Source organism: Myxine glutinosa, chromosome 12, assembly GCF_964187855.1.
Source record: "Myxine glutinosa chromosome 12, kmMyxGlut1.1, whole genome shotgun sequence".
Classification (NCBI taxonomy): Eukaryota; Metazoa; Chordata; class Myxini; order Myxiniformes; family Myxinidae; genus Myxine; species Myxine glutinosa.
In genome coordinates this window covers 60,461,686-60,478,411 of record NC_136272.1, presented here as the reverse complement: position 1 = coordinate 60,478,411, position 16,726 = coordinate 60,461,686, and the positions used below count along the sequence as shown (strand labels likewise).

At 45.0% G+C, this 16,726-nt stretch overlaps 1 protein-coding gene across 9 annotated transcripts in view; it reads left to right on the top strand.

The window, feature by feature from the left end:
• The window catches only part of LOC137437448 (E3 ubiquitin-protein ligase pellino homolog 1), a 112,738-nt gene that overhangs the window by 16,569 nt on the left and 79,443 nt on the right, over positions 1 to 16,726 (top strand). The window contains exon 1 of one of the 9 annotated variants that reach the window (XM_068131784.2): positions 12,629 to 12,728. The exons of 6 other annotated variants lie outside the window; for them this stretch is intronic. Coding sequence is in view for 1 of the 3 variants with exons in the window: in XM_068131773.2 (XP_067987874.1) it covers positions 13,494 to 13,519 (26 nt within the window). In the remaining 2 variants the exon portion in view is untranslated. Of the gene's footprint in view, positions 1 to 12,628; positions 12,729 to 13,486; positions 13,520 to 16,726 lie in introns of those variants that run through there. 2 more of the 9 variants (XM_068131782.2, XM_068131773.2) reach the window with 2 other exon arrangements.

Below are 16,726 nucleotides of genomic sequence, written 5' to 3'. Positions count from 1 at the left end.
ACCACAGGTGAGTTCAATTCCAAAGTAAAGGAGAATCACCTGCTTGAAATCTAATTATTTCCAACAACTTCTAAAAGGTGCCAATAATATTGTCCGGGCCATTTTAGGATTTCTGTGTGGAAAAAGCTAAGATTTAGTAATTTTTTCAGCTTTTTGTTTTGTTCTGCTGAAAACCAAAGAAATACAAATGTGGAAACCAAAATATTTTTTAATCTCAACAATTTTCCTTTGGAAGAAATGGTGCATTATTTGAAAAAAGTGCAAGGGTGCCAATATTTTTGGCCACGAGTGTACCTTACGACACCTGCTGGGACCCCAAAACGTTCCACAGAATGTTATTACATTTCCTTTTAGTAAAATATTCAACTGTAATTGTTACTAAATGCTGTGCCGCTGTCATTTGACCAGATCCTCAGCTCTGATTGGTGTACGTTTGTGGAGACATACGGACAGACAGGCGCTGTTCTAGACGGCATCACCATACGGGCTACGCCACGAAAATAACTGGTTACATGAAGCAAAAACATGGCTACTCCTTATAATTTAAAACACCTCTGCATTGGAAAACATGGGGATAGGAGTACTGTACTGTAAAGGGTGGAGACCTGGAATACCCTCTCCCTCCTGGAGGCAGCACTACAAGGTCCACATGTACATAAAGAATGTGTTCTGCTCTACCTGCCCCCTCCCCCTCCCCATTCCTGCTCCTCCCCAAGACCATCAGCAAAGAAAAGAAAAGAAAAAGAAACACCCCTATACAATAATTGTGGTCATGCTGATACTATGTTGCAAGTATGGATGTAATTGGGCCAAAACTGTAGGAGGAGCAGCGCAGCAAACAAACACATAGACCCACAAACACCGATGAGTCTGTGAATTAGAGAAAGGATTCATTTTTCACTTCTGCGGAGCGGAAATGGGACTTTGTTAAACACCCTGTAGAAATGCACTCGGTGGAGCGGATAGATCCCTCCGCAAGGCTGAACAGTTAATGTTTTGTCTTCACTGATAGGCCGGATCAGAACTCCAAAATCGAATCAATTTGTCCTCGTCACACAGCCAACCTGTCCACCAAGTTTCGTCTGAATATGTCCATAACCTTTGGAAATTTCCTTCTTCATTCTTCTCTATCTTTGTAAGGGGTGAGGGCACAATGCATCCTCTTCACCCGGTTTCGCTACTCCCACATACATGTTGTAGTGTAATGCACATCGTCACCTCCAGGTCGAGCACTCCCGTCATCCTCTCCAGAGCACCCCTGAAATCCCAGAGCACCCAGAGCTTCTCTCCCTCCGTCCTTCCTGTTTATGGCCCAGGATTGAGGTGTCCGTCCGTATGTGTAGCAGCATTACACATATGGACGGATCAACGCTTCTCCTTTTAGTAATAGCCGAGACCGTCCTCCCTGTCGCTTCGCTGACGGATTTAATCAAATCTAAAAATCTAAGATGTTGAGCTCTTGCCTTTGTGGAGCCAGAGTTGTGCAGTCTTCCATAATGGATTGTGCAGTCTTCTGAAACTCTGGGGTGGGGTCAAAAGGTCAAATACCGTTCATGCTTCAGGGATCAAAACAGAATATTATTTTTAACTCAATTTTATATTACGGCATCACTAGAACTTCTTGCCATCTTTGAACTTTGCTGTAGGTGGGAAGCACAGGTATTTGTGATTGTGTGTCATCGACTTCACTCTAGTCTGATATTGCCCTTTGGAATGGAATACCCACGTTAATCCACCTCAAATCCACCTCCTTCAAATTCCCTGTTTTCTTTCCTGAAAGTCCATGTAGTGTCCATCTTGTCTATCCCGTGTATTCCGCCCCAGTTATAAGCCAGGTGTTGGCCTAACAGTTGAGGTTGCTGGCTTGAGATCGCAAGGTCCTGAGTTCAAGCCCCTGTCATACCATTCTATTAACACCAGGTGGGGTTGACTCGGCCTGGCATCCTTCCGAGGTGGGCAAATTGAGTACCAGCTCACTGGGATGAATGAGCCATTCGAGTATCGTGCATCGGAGTGGCGACACGTCCGGGATTGTGCCCAATAGAAAAGGAAACTGATTCGGCATCACGATGCAAAAAGGAATGGTCAACGTCATCATCATCATCGCCCCGGCCCAGCTCTCTCTCTTCCACAGATCTCCTGATGTCCCTGGTCCATACTGTTGTTGTGCTTCCCTCATACACCCCCTCTTGTCCCCTGCTCACTTTGTTGTATGTTCTGTGTGCTCACTCTCATATGAGCCTCGACAATTTACACAAAAAAAGAAAAAGTATTTGGTGAATGTGGTTGTGATGATCATATTGAACTGTTTGATGTTGTTGATGTGGATGTCGATGTTGTTAGTGTTGAGTTCTTAGAATTCTTGGTCAGTGTCATGCTTAGTTTTTGTCCCATATTGTTTTCTTGTAATCGGCGAATATTTAGTTTTTGTTTGCGTTGGTGTCTACAGCTGTGTTTGTGGTAAGGTGAACTGAACGGTGTGTGTGTGTGTGTGTGTGTGTGTGTGTGTGTGTGTGTGTGTGTGTGTGTGTGTGTGTGTGTGTGTGTGTGTGTGTGTGTGCGTGTGCACAGCTGCTTTGCCACTTGTGAATGTTTTCAAATCTAATAAATTAACCACAGACAGATCACTCAGACCATATTGCAGGGAAGGAATTTTGAATTTATCCGGGTACCAGAACAAAGTAATACTCTTTGTAATGTACCGTGGGATGTTTAACCTTCACATGTGACTACTTCTACTACTACCTCTACCACTACCACTACCTCCACCACTACTACTAGTACCCTTGCCTTATTTTGGGGTTGCTTTTTGGCACTCTTTCACGAACCAGATGGCCATCCCTGATATTCTGCTGAAGGTGGTTTCCACAGGAATTTATAATTTGTTCCAGGTGCAGACAATAACTCGCCGAAGTGTTACGTGCTCCTCCCCAAACCCCGGTCACGGTGTACCTCCGAGCCCCGAGAGGAGTCACGGCAGAAAGATGTGTTATTCTCTATGTTAAAGATCAATGGTGAAGCCACACCAATTGTTACCAACAAACAAATATTGTATTAAGATCACGCAAGAATAACAGTACAACAACAATAGTAATCAATTGTACAACCAATATATATTTCCTATGATGGTACCATCAGGTTCCTACAATATAACTCACTGTGCTCCAAGTGAGCGAAAAGAAGAACATTCCCCATTGTCTCTATTCCGGCATCAGGCCAAAGTCGATCTGCTCCAGCGATCGTCAGAACGATGTCCAATTGAGACCAGAATCCCGTTCGGATGACAGTCACAGTCCCGCTGCCAAAGCTGCGCCAAGGCACCCTCAAGGCGACTGGGAAATCACACCCTCGGGTATGGACGTTCCACGGCTCCCATTCGGCGACCCGCAGATTTTCCACTTAAAAGCCACGTTACACACACACACACCAGATCCACGTCTGAATGCGGTGTCAATGATTAAAGCGAGGCAAAAAACCTTGAGCGATGCGCAAAGTGCGCGAGTCAAAATGGCCGACGGCCCATTCTCGAGGCGTAACGGCACTACGATGATTCTCCTCGGAATCGACTGCAAAACCTGACACGCAGGTTGATCTGTCACAGCGATAACAACTTTGTCGCAGGAATCCCTTTCCCGGGAAACCCAAAGTCCACTCGTGACCCTCGTTCGTCAACGTTCGCTCCAGACCTCGAAGCAGCTCAGCTTCTTGTCTGACTCACTCGCTCCGCCTTCTCCTCCTCTTCTTCCTCTTCGTCGTCGTCCGGTTCCGGTTTCATTTAAAACATTAACTTTTTTACCTTTTGAAAATAGTAATCACTATTTCCCCCAAACGACAACAATAATAGTATATGGAATCAAAAATGTTTACAGTGGATGAAAACCACAACAACGGAAGTGATGAATCCGTAACACTTCCCCCCCCTCAAGAAAGAAAGTTTGAACATAGTGAAAACTTTCTTTACATGCAAAAACTCTTTTAACCACAAAAGTAAAACTCACTCCCAAAAGATCAATTCACGTGAACAACAATAATTAATATTCCCCAAAATAAAGCAACAAAACTTCCAAACCACCTACAGGAATTTCCAAAGTTAGTTCACTCTGGATAAAGCATTCACAACGACATTGTCCCTGCCCTTTACATGCTCAATTTCCAAGTTGAACTCCTGCAAAGCCAAACTTCATCTCATCAACCTCTGATTTTTATTTTTCATTTTTTGAATGAAGGTTAAGGGGTTGTGATCAGTGAAGACTTTTATAGGAAAGGTTGTAGTTCCCAGATACACCTCATAATGCTGAAGTGCTAGCAGGAGAGCAAGGGTCTCTTTTTCCACGGTGGCATAATTAGCCTGGTGTTTGTTAAACTTTTTGGAGTAGTAGCACACCGGGTGATCCACTCCATCCTCATCTTCCTGTAATAGAACTGCCCCAGCCCCCACATCACTTGCATCAATGGCCAACTTGAAAGGTGCTTGAAGATCCGGGGCTGCTAAGACAGGAGAGCTCATTAATATTGCTTTGACGTGGGCAAAGGCAGCTTGACATTTGTCATCCCAAACAAACTTGGTCTCTTTCCTCAGCAAATTCGTTAAAGGGGCTACCACATCAGAAAAATTCCTGCAGAACCGCCGGTACCAACCAGCCATACCCAAGAATCTCATAAGCTCCTTCTTCCCTTTTAGAACTTGGAAGCGATCAATGGCTTCTATCTTGGCTGTCACCGGTTGCACCTGACCCTGACCTACTACATGGCCTAGGAACACCACCTGTGCATTTACAAACTCACTCTTAGATAAGTTGATGGTCAACCCTGCCTTGGTCAGTTTCTTGAAAAAAGCATGAATTTGTTTCATATGATCTTCCATGGTCATGGTGTGGATGATATCATCCAGATAAGCCTCCACCCCCTCAAGGTCTGCAATAAGTTTATTAATCAGCCGTTGAAATGTAGCAGGCCCGTTTTTCAATCCAAAGGGAAGAACCTTGTACTGATACAACCCATTTGGTGTGATTAAAGCCGAGATTTCCTTGGCTCTATCAGTCAGAGGAATCTGCCAATACCCTATCAGCAAGTCAAACTTAGTTACAAATTTAGCTGGGCCTATTCTATCAATACAGTCATCAATCCTCGGGATGGGATATGAGTCGGTCTTGGTCACTGCATTAACCCGTTTTAAATCCGTACAACAGCGAAAACTGCCATCGGGTTTGGAACCAACACACATGATGAGCTCCATTCACTGCTGTTTGGTTCGATGATGTCATTCTCCAACATATACTGAACCTCCTTCCAAAGATACTCCATCTTCACATGGTTCATCCGACAGGGGTGTTGCTTCACAGGAGTGGCTTCCCCCACCTCAATATCATGATATACCAGATCAGTACGACCAGGTACATCTGTGAACAAATGTGCAAACTCAAAAATTAAGCTGGATAGTTGTCCTTGTTGTTCCCTCGTCAAATGACCTAATTTCTGATCTAAATGACACAACACTTCTGTGTTCGTCAATCTGGGACAAGCCTGGTCATCAAAGTTATCAAACTTCACACCGGCGTCAACCTCTGGATTCTCTTGCACCCCGACTACAGACACGATAGGTGAGACAGGAACCATTTCTTCCACAGGCTTCCTCTCATAATATTTCTTCAGGCGGTTGACATGACACAGCTGCCACTTTTTCCGTTGGTCGGGAGTTGTCACCACATAATCTGTTTCATTAACCCTCTCCTCAACTGCATAAGGACCAAAATACCTAGCCTGTAGTGGCTGACCTGGAACAGGAAGCAACACTAACACTCGGTCCTCAGGACTGAAATTTCTTATCTGAGATTTCTTGTCATGTCTCACTTTCATTTTATCCTGTGTCACTTTCAAGTTGCTTCTCGCAAATTCACAAGCCTTTGCCAATCTGTGCCTAACCGTTGACACATACTCCACCACTGTTGACTGTGATTCCTCCTGTAGCCACTGTTCGTTCACCAATTTCAATGGTCCTCACACTGCGTGTCCAAACACAAGTTCAAAAGGACTGAATCCCAATGACTCCTGAACAGATACCTCGTAGCAAACAACAATAAGGGTATTCCTTCATCCCAATCCTTGTCACATTCAAAACAATACGTTCTGATCATATTCTTCAATGTCTGGTGAAACCTTTCCAAGGCCCCTTGGCTCTCGGGATGGTAAGTACTTGATCTTACTTGCTCCACTCCCAACAGGTGTACCACTTGCTGAAAAAGTGTTGACATGAAATTGGAACCCTGATCAGACTGGATGACCTTAGGTAGGCCAACCAAAGTGAAAAATTTAATCAAGGCCTTCGCAATAACTGCCGCAGTAATTTTTCTAAGAGGCACTGCCTCTGGGAACCTTGTGGAAGTGCACATGATGGTCAACAAATACTGATGTCCAGCCTTAGTTTTAGGTAAAGGGCCTACACAGTCAATAATGACATGGCTGAATGGCTTTTCAAAAGCTGGAATGGGTTTTAAAGGTGCGGATGGGACTTTCTGATTAGGTTTTCCCACCAGCTGGCAAGAATGGCAAGATTTACAGAAATCCGCTACATCACGTCGCAATCCTGGCCAGAAAAAATGTACCAATATTCTGTCACAGGTCTTGTTCACTCCAAAGTGCCCGGCCAAAGGTGTCTCATGCGCCAAACTCAATATCTCCTTCCGGTACGGCGGTGGCACCACAATTTGGTAATGAACTTTCCACTCATCGTTTGCTGGCACCTCAGGTGGTCTCCATTTTCTCATGAGTATTTCCCCTTTCATGAAGTAACCAACAGGTATTTTCATAGCCTCTTCCTCTGTAACGGCTTTAGTGCTTTACCAATTAAACTCCGGATCTCCGAATCTCCGTGTTGTTCTTCAACAAGTCTCTTTCGGACCAGCACCGTTTGCTCAACCTCGCTCCCAGTTGTCTCCGACGGACACTCCATTTCCTCTTTGGTTCCAGATGCCACCTTTTCCTTAAGTTCCTTGATGTCACTCCCTTTCCTATTACTTCTTTCAGAATTTTCCTCCAATACCTCTAAGGAACCCAAATCCACATCGCCTTCCTTCTCCTTCTCTTCAGAGCGCTTCCTACGCATAGCACGAGTCACTGCACAGGATGGAAAGAAACCCGGAATCTCCTGCTCTAACTGTGCGGTGTTATTTTCCATACTGGGCTTTTCAACCAACATTGGATTACCAGAAACTCGACCACCGGCCAAATCATTCCCGATAATAAAAGAGATTCCCTCTACAGGAAGAGTGGCTTGTAAACCAACGGTGACCGGTCCTGACACCAAATCAGACTTCAAATGGATGACATGAAGTGGAGCTTTAACATAGCCACCAACCCCCTGTAAAAGAACACTAACACCAGTTGCCGTCTTCTCTGACAATGGCAAAATGCCCTCAAGCATCAAAGATTGATGTGCTCCTGTGTCCCTCAATACCCTAACAGGTCTCTGGTTCGTTAAGTCTCCATCCAGTGACGCAAACCCCTCTGAAATAAAAGGTTTTTAACCCTCTTGAACAAGGTCGTTCTGTGATGCCGTAACTTTGGCATGGGAACCTTCACACGGCACTGTCCTCCAAGGACGATTTCTCGCATTTGCCAATGCATTCGGAGTTGCACTAGTTTGACCCAGCTCCTGATTTTTCCTTTTCAGGGCGTAACATTGGGACATCAAATGCCCAGGTTTCTTGCAAAAAGCACAAGTAGGCCCGGAGGAAAAACTCGTGGTCTGCCTCGGGCCCCCCGGAAGATAAGTCTGTCTTGGAACTGTAGTCTTCTGATCCCTAAAAATCGCGGTATCAGATTTGTCCCCATAGTCATCTCGAGGCCGCCTCCATGAATATCTGTTCTCCAAACCTGATTTTCCATAACTCCCCTGGCTAACTCTAGGCGGGAAGTTAGGTTTGTGGAACCCCATCCTGTGTGTCAAGGCACAGTCATCTGTCACGGTTGCTGCCTCATACAACTCTGGTACTTTCTTTTCATCCAGATGTACTTTAATGTCCACGTGGACACACTGTTTGAATTCCTCCACCAAGATCAATTGTCGTAACAGGTTGAAGTCTTTCCCAATCCCCTTCGAGTCACACCACCGATCAAACATGGTTTCCTTCATTCTGGCAAACTCCACATGGGTCTCACTCTCCCTCTTCCTGGCATTCCGGAATTTTTGCCGGTAAGCTTCAGGGACCAATTCATAGGCTTTGAGAATGGTTTTCTTCACTATTGTTACGTGCTCTTCCCCGACCCCCTGGTCACGGTGTGCCTCCGAGCCCCGAGAGGAGCCACGGCAGAAAAATATGTTATTCTGTGTCAAAATTCAATAGGGAAACCACACCAATGGTTATCAACAAACAAATATTGTATTAAAAATCACAAGAATAACGATACAACAATAATAGCAATCAAAAGTACAATCAACACATCTTATGATGGTACCATCAGCTAGTATAGGATAACTCACTGTGCTCCAAGTGAGTGAAAAAAAAACATTCCCCAATGTCTCTATAGCTCAAAGTTGATCCCCTCCAGTGATCATTAGAGCGATGTCGAATCGAAACCCGAACCCCGTTCAGATGACGGGCCCGGTCACACCGCCAAAACAGCAGAAAGGCGTATGCAGTCGAAGCGGCGCAAAGAGTCACGTGGTCCAAAACTGCGTAAAGCAAACTCAAGGCGAATGGGAAATCCAAAGGCGCCACTGCATAAGGCAAACTCAAGGTGAATGGGAAATCCAAAGGCGCCCTCCAGGTCTGAACTTTCACGGCTCAGTCGGCGAACCGCAAATTAATCTTCCAAAAGCCACGGTGCACACACACACACACACATCAGATACGTCAAAGCGGTGGAAATGGCTGACGAAGCAAATACCTTGCTTGACGCGCGAAGCGCACGAATCAAAATGGCCGACGGCTCGTTCTCGAGTCGCGATGACCCGGCGATGATTCTTCAGAATCCCAACGCCAAACCTGACACCCATGTTGATCAGTCACAGCGATAACTCCTATCGCAGGAATTCCTATCCAGGAAATTCAAAGTTCACTCGTGACTCTTGCTCGACAATGTTCAATCCAGAACGCAAAGCAACCAGCTTCTTGTCCGACTTTTCGCTCCTTTCTTTTTTCTCACCTCCTCTTCTTCTTCGTCTTCCGGTTCCCGATCCGGTTTCCTGTTTCATTTAACATTAACCTTTTTACCTTTTGACAATAATAATGGCTATTTCCCTCAAACAATAATAATAATAATACATAGAACCAGAAATGTTTCAAGTGGATGAAAACCACAACACCGGAAGTGACGAATCTGTAACACTATCTCATAATCTGCGCATTGGTCAATCGGTAAAGCCGAATAGATATCTTGAGCTTTACCCACCAGAACACTTTGCACTAACATAGTCCAGGACCCCACATGCCATTTTAGCATTTGAGCCACTTTCTCAAAGTGTAAAAAAAACTTGGCTACCTCCTTTTCATTGAAGGGTGGAACCAGCCTCACATGCCTACCAACATCCCAAGTGTTCTGACTAGTTGTCGAACTAGCCGGCATGGATACTACTTCTCTCTGTTCTCCCATTAATTCCAGCTCCCTGAGTTTAAGTTCCTTCTGATACTCCATGTCACATTCCTTTAACTCCCTTTCGGCTCTCCTTTCCTCTGTTCTTTCCTCTGCTCTTCTTTCTTCTTCAGCTCTCCTTTCCTCTGCTCTTCTCTCCTCGTGTTCTCGTTCCTGTTCTGCTCTTCTTTCCTCGAGTTCCTTTTCAGCTCTCCTTTCCTCTGCTCTTTCCTCTGCTCTTCTTTCCTCGAGTTCTCGTTCCTGTTCTGCTCTTTCCTTTTCTGCTTTCCTTTCCTCTGCTTTTATCCTTTCCTGGCTCTGCAGTTGCATCTCCATTTTCCGGAGCTCCACATTTTCTTTTTCCTTGGGTAACCAATCCAAGGCTACCTCTTTCCATGTTCCTTGTCCCACCAGAGATTCTACCACCAATGTCTGCATCTCTGCTTTCTTCATATTAACTCGGACCTCCAAGTTAAAATATTTGGCCAATATCAAGGCCAATATCATTTGGCCAAGCATTCATTCATTCATTCATTCATCAAGAGTTCCGATCTTTTTAACGCTTGGAACTGTGCCTCATTAGGGGACGCCGCAAACTTTTCTGCATCAAACACCATGGTGACTATCAGTTAACATCTGTTAACCTTCACACAAAAAATTTCAATTTTTTTTTTTTAAAAAATTTGGGAATGTTAGAAAAATTCCAAATTTGGGAATTTTGGGAATGTTAGGGAATTCTATCCCAGACGAGATTGCGGAATTTTGTCAGCAAAGACGAGCCCCCAATTTCTGTTACGTGCTCCTCCCCAAATCCCGGTCACGGTGTACCTCCGAGCCCCGAGAGGAGTCACGGCAGAAAGATGTGTTATTCTGCATGTCAAAGATCAATGGTGAAGCCACACCAATTGTTACCAACAAACAAATATTGTATTAAGTTACCAACACAAGAATAACACTACAACAACAATAGTAATCAATTGTACAACCAATATATATTTCCTATGATGGTACCATCAGGTTCGTACAATATCACTCGCTGTGCTCCAAGTGAGCGAAAAGAAGAACATTCCCCAATGTCTCTATTCCGGCATCAAGCCAAAGTCGATCCGCTCCAGCGATCGTCAGAACGATGTCCAATCGAGACCAGAATCCCGTTCGGATGACAGTCACAGTCCCGCTGCCAAAGCTGCACCAAGGCGCCCTCAAGGCGACTGGGAAATCACACCCTCGGGTATGGACGTTCCACGGCTCCCAATCGTCGACCCGCAGATTTTCCACTCAAAAGCCACGTTACACACACACACCAGATCCACGTCTGAATGCGGTGCCAATGTTTAAAGCGAGGCAAAAAACCTTGAGCGATGCGCAAAGCGCGTGAGTCAAAATGGCCGACGGCCCGTTCTCAAGGCGTAACGGCACTACGATGATTCTCCTCGGAATCAACCGCAAAACCTGACACGCAGGTTGATCTGTCACAGCGATAACAACTCTGTCGCAGGAATCCCTTTCCCGGGAAACCCAAAGTCCACTCGTGACCCTCGTTTGTCAACGTTCGCTCCAGACCTCGAAGCAGCTCGGCTTCTTGTCCGACTCACTTGCCCCGCCTTCTCTTCCTCTTCTTCCTCTTCTTCCTCTTCATCGTCGTCCGGTTACGGTTTCATTTAAAACATTAACTTTTTTACCTTTTGAAAATAGTACTCTCTATTTCCCCCAAACGACAACAATAATAGTACATGGAATCAAAAATGTTTACAGTGGATGAAAACCACAACAACGGAAGTGACGAATCCGTAACGTAAGGACACCATGGGATCTTTAACGTCAGCAGAAGGGACAGCTGGCATTAAACATCACATGTGAGTGAGAGGTGGTGTACTTTGTTATGCAACTTCCTGTCTGCTAAGCACCAGTCGGACAGTTTGTACCTTGTAGTCTGCTCTGGAATCGGAACCCAGACAAGACAACTCAAAAATAGGTACACTACCTGTGCTCCCTCCTCAGACTTGTTTCAACATGTGTACAAATATAACTTTGTTATTTGAAGTCAGATTGACAGTTCTTTTTAAAGTGCACAATGTTTCAATCATCAATCAATTGTTTCCATATTATCTGACAGGTGCATTATCATGATGGGGGCACTGACTATGCCACCGGGGCACTGACTATGCCACCGGGGCACTGACTATGCCACCGGGGCACTGACTATGCCACCGGGGCACTGACTATGCCACCGGGGCACTGACTATGCCACCGGGACACTGACTATGCCACCGTGGCACTGAGTTTGCCACCGGGGCACTGACTATGCCACCGATGCGATGGCCCGTGGCACTGGACATGGTGCTTGTGTTGCCATCTTGGTCGTGTTGGGACTCGAACCTCCAATGACCAGATTGTAATGCACAAGCTCAGCCAGTTAAGCCGAGCTAGAACCGGAACGTTATATGTGTTGTTGCTCGATCTACAGTGGATTTAGAAACTGCTCGTACCAATGGGGGAAGCCATTTATTAGCATTAATATTATCAATATATCATGATCAGAAATAAATAATATCTTGACCACAAACCCAGAAAAATAGAATATTTATTGGGCTTTTAATATCAATGTGCAAACAAATCTTTAGGCCTTTAGTAGGTTGATAATTCCATCTTGAACCCTTTTGATTTGTTTGTTTGTGCATTAAGCTTAAATTTAAAGGGCAAAAGCTTAAATTTCTTAAGTGTATTTAATTAAATCAAAAGGGAATGGTGTTTGTTCATTGGGAGCCCACGCTAGGCCTCTTGTGGATATCTGAGATGCGAGGAATATTATTCCATGATCCCTCTGCCATTGTGAGATTTCTCTGTGACGCTGTTTGTATTATCACCTGCGATGGATTCATTCATTAGATGAGAGAAGATGCATCCATGAATCTGTCCAATGAGGCATTGCGAATTCGGAAGGAAGCGTCTCTCTCGCTCTCTTTTATTATTAATTTTTCCTTTTGCTGCTGGTTTCGTTGTCTGGCCACGCCCACATTGTCTGGCCCTGCCCACACGGGCATGTCTTTCCTGCTTTGGACCAACCCACACAAAGACAACGTGTTGGGCATTTAAACGGTGGACCAGGCAGGACGGGGCCTGTATCGTTGATTCGCTCAGAACCTCCATGTAACTGGGTACGTGTGCACGGGCCTTTCTTCCTTTGTCGTTCATTTTATGTTTTATTATCGGTGGTGTACAGAATTTTTGTGTCTTCGTTTTGGCACGTCGGCATGCCCATCTGCTGGGGATGTCCTCTGTTGTCTGGATGAAGACAGACTGCCGATTTGGACCCGAGTGGGAGGCCGTTTTGTGCTGTCAGTTGAAAATTTGCCGTCGCTTCTGCCCCACCTCTGTCGCTATGGACGAGGTGAAAAGTTGTGATTGTGGTGGCGGTTGCAAGGCACTGTAAATGTTGTTGTCCTCATGGGTGGCTGACATCACTTCAGTAATGGTCTCAAATAGTTAAACCTCAATTTAAATCGGTTGGTAAATAGTTAAATGTCTGTGACAAGGAACACAACGTTGGTATTTGGGATTTCGAGAGGATTATATTAATTCTGTCACATGATGTCGTTCTAATAATGCATACATCTGTAACATAACGTGGATCATGGGCTGGTCATGTGAGCATTGATGCCCAGCATTCCTTGTCGACTGTGACGACACAAAGGTGCATGTAACATTGGTATTGGTGGTGACGTTCTGTGTTGGGGAGATGAATATGGTTGTTATGATTCCTTCAGCTCTTATTCTTGCACACACGCTCACATACACACACACACATGCACACGCACACACATGCGCACACGCACACACATGCACACATGCACACACACGCGCACACATGAACACACACACGCCCCTTTCTGTGATGTTGACGAGTGTGCGACTCTGTGCAAATGGCTCTGGGTGTGTCATGCGGAAGGTGAGCAAGCATCTCATGTTTGTGATGTCCACTTGATGGCTTTTCATGGATCCTTCTTTTCATACTCGTAACAATCCCTCATTACATGTTGATGCATTTTCAGATCGATTATTTATGCTTCGTTCATTGTTCATCGTTTCGGTTCATCTTGGTGTATTATTTATTTGTTTTAATAAGAAACTGATTTTGGGGGCTGGAGTTGGCAAGGAGCTCCTTTGTTTGGATTATATCAACCTTTGGGGGTTGGGTGGTAGGTGGTTTGGGGCGTGTCGGAATAGTGGGGCCATCGGTGGGTACCTAGTTATAATATACGAGTATATATTATACTCTGTATTTGTAATCGGACATGATGTTTGCACAATATAGCATTTGTTCAGGGCGTTGTCTCTTTTCATACAGTTTCCTTGTTGTATCCGTACTTCGTTACTCTGTTTGTGACAATGTTTGCAGTGGGGATTCCATCCATTTGCTTCACAGCTAATTATTCAGGTGAAACGAGCTGTGTGGTACTCGACCATGACAGCTTACATGTTGGTGCAATACTTTTATTTTTACATGTTGGCGGAATACTATTATTTTTACATGTTGGGCGAATACTATTATTTTTACATGTTGGTGCAATACTATTATTTTTTACATGGTGGGCGAATACTATTATTTTTACATGTTGGTGGCATACTATTATTGTTACATGCTGGTGGAATCTTATTATTTTTACATGTTGTTGGAATACTATTGTTTTTACATGTTGGTGGAATACTATTATTTTTACATTTTGGTGGAATACTATTATTTTTACATGTTGGTGGAATACTATTATTTTTTGCATGCTGGTGGAATCCTATCATTTTTATATGTTGGTGGAATACTATTATTTTTACATGTTGGTGGAATACTATTATTTTTTACATGTTGGTGGAATACTCTTCTTTTTTGCATGCTGGTGGGATGCTATTATTTTTACATGTTGGTGGGATGCTATTATTTTTACATGTTGGTGGAATGCTATTATTTTTCACATGGTGGTGGAATGCTATTATTTTTACATGTTGGTGGAATCCTATCATTTTTACATGTTGGTGGGATGCTATTATTTTTACATGTAGGTGGAATGCTATTACGTTTACATGTTGGTGGAATACTATTTTTGGGAGGGGGGGGTAAATATGTTCAAGGGAGCAGACCCCAGATATGTTCCATTATTTGGTGATTTGAGGAATATTCGAGCATTTTATATTGAATGCTTCTGTCCTTACCCGTGATTGAACTTGCGAACTTCTGTCCACAGCCTCAGCATGAGGGTACCTGAACTTTGTTCAATTGTAATCATGTCCATGGGCAGTGCAGCACGTGCACCTTGTGGCTCTAAACTGGGCTCTGTCCTTGTGCTGTGAGACCACACTCATGTTCGCCATGTAGTAAGTGCATGTCATGTTCGCCAAATCGGTTCGGTTCAAATGGTACTCCTCTCTGGCCCTGGATTAGACTATGGAATATGGCCTGCAATGTGTTGTCCAGAAAAAGAAGAAGAAGAAAAAAAATTCTTATGTTAAAAATCTACTTTTCAATATTAATGTCACCTTGCACTTTATGAGGATTTCAGAAAGCCGAGTGGTTTTGGGGTGAGGGGAACGTGGGGTTCTATGGGAGGGGTTCAGGGAGCAGATGGCTCCTCAGAGTTACTTTGCCTGATGGAGAAAGGGGGTGGGGGGCTGAGCCTTTGTGAGAATCTGTCCCAATCACCTGCTGAATGAAATGGCAAAACTGCAGTGAGAGATGCAGCCAGGCCTTCTGTTGGCCCTTCATCTGTTACCTCATAATGCAAAAGGCCTTTTCTTAGCTTTCCCCCTGGTCTCCAGGGCAATGGCAAAGTATACCAGCTGGGCAATACCACCACGCCCTCCCAGCTGGAATGTAGATTTATTTGCTTGCCTCTTCAGTCCCAGGCCTTTTACTGATAACCAAAGTGTTTTGTAATCGACAGCAGACACAAATTGATGGTGATGACATATTTCAAAATTTTATTCAAAGTGGAGCTTGGGCTGTCTACAGATTGGGCTGTCTACGGATTGGGCTGTCTATGGATTGGGCTGTCTATGGATTGGGCTGTCTATGGATTGGGCTGTCTATGGATTGGGCTGTCTACGGATTGGGCTGTCTACGGATTGGGCTGTCTACGGATTGGGCTGTCTACGGATTGGGCTGTCTACGGATTGGGCTGTCTACGGATTTGGCTGTCTATGGATTGGGCTGTCTACGGATTGGGCTGTCTACGGATTGGGCTGTCTACGGATTGGGCTGTCTACGGATTGGGCTGTCTACGGATTGGGCTGTCTACGGATTGGGCTGTCTACGGATTGGGCTGTCTACGGATTGGGCTGTCTACGGATTGGGCTGTCTACGGATTGGGCTGTCTACGGATTGGGCTGTCTACGGATTGGGCTGTCTACGGATTGGGCTGTCTACGGATTGGGCTGTCTACGGATTGGGCTGTCTACGGATTTGGCTGTTGGGCTAGGGCAGTCGACGAATTGACACCGCACGTGGGGTTTGTTTCGAGTTTAATGGTGTCATGAGGCAAGAGTTCAGGACACCGGCGACCCAAAGTACCTGTTGTGAAACTTTGTAATTCTCTCCCTACGCAGAACACACCACCCCCCTCCCCTTATTATTTTTCCCCTCCTTCAGAAGTTTGGAGCTCGTGGAAGAGCATTGTGTGACAGATGGTATGAACTTACAGTGGGGCAAATCTTGGTATATATATATATATATATATATTGATTTTGGTATACATGTGACTTGGTATACATATACATACATATTTTCCCCCTCCTTGGCTCTTTGACCCACGACCACCAGCCCGATGTCGACCACGGCTGCCCGCGATGAAGCCTCCCCATGCAGAGAGCAAAGACCAACTGTCCGCTATCGCTTTTGGAACGAGAGGCGCAAGAGGGAATGTTCCCTCAATGCCCAGAAAAACAGGGGAACGAGGAGGAGATGCTGGCCCACAACGATACTGCCAGACTCAGAAACCTCGAAGGGGGAAGGAGAGGAGCAATCATGACCGTTCACTATGGCATCCAGAAGGAGAAGGGACAAGAGCAGGAAAAGTCGGTCAGAGCGTTCTTTTAATGTCAAGGCTCTGACGTCATCGGTCGTGTTTCGCCAATCAGCGAGTTGCTCCCTATCAGTCCTTCCCGTCAA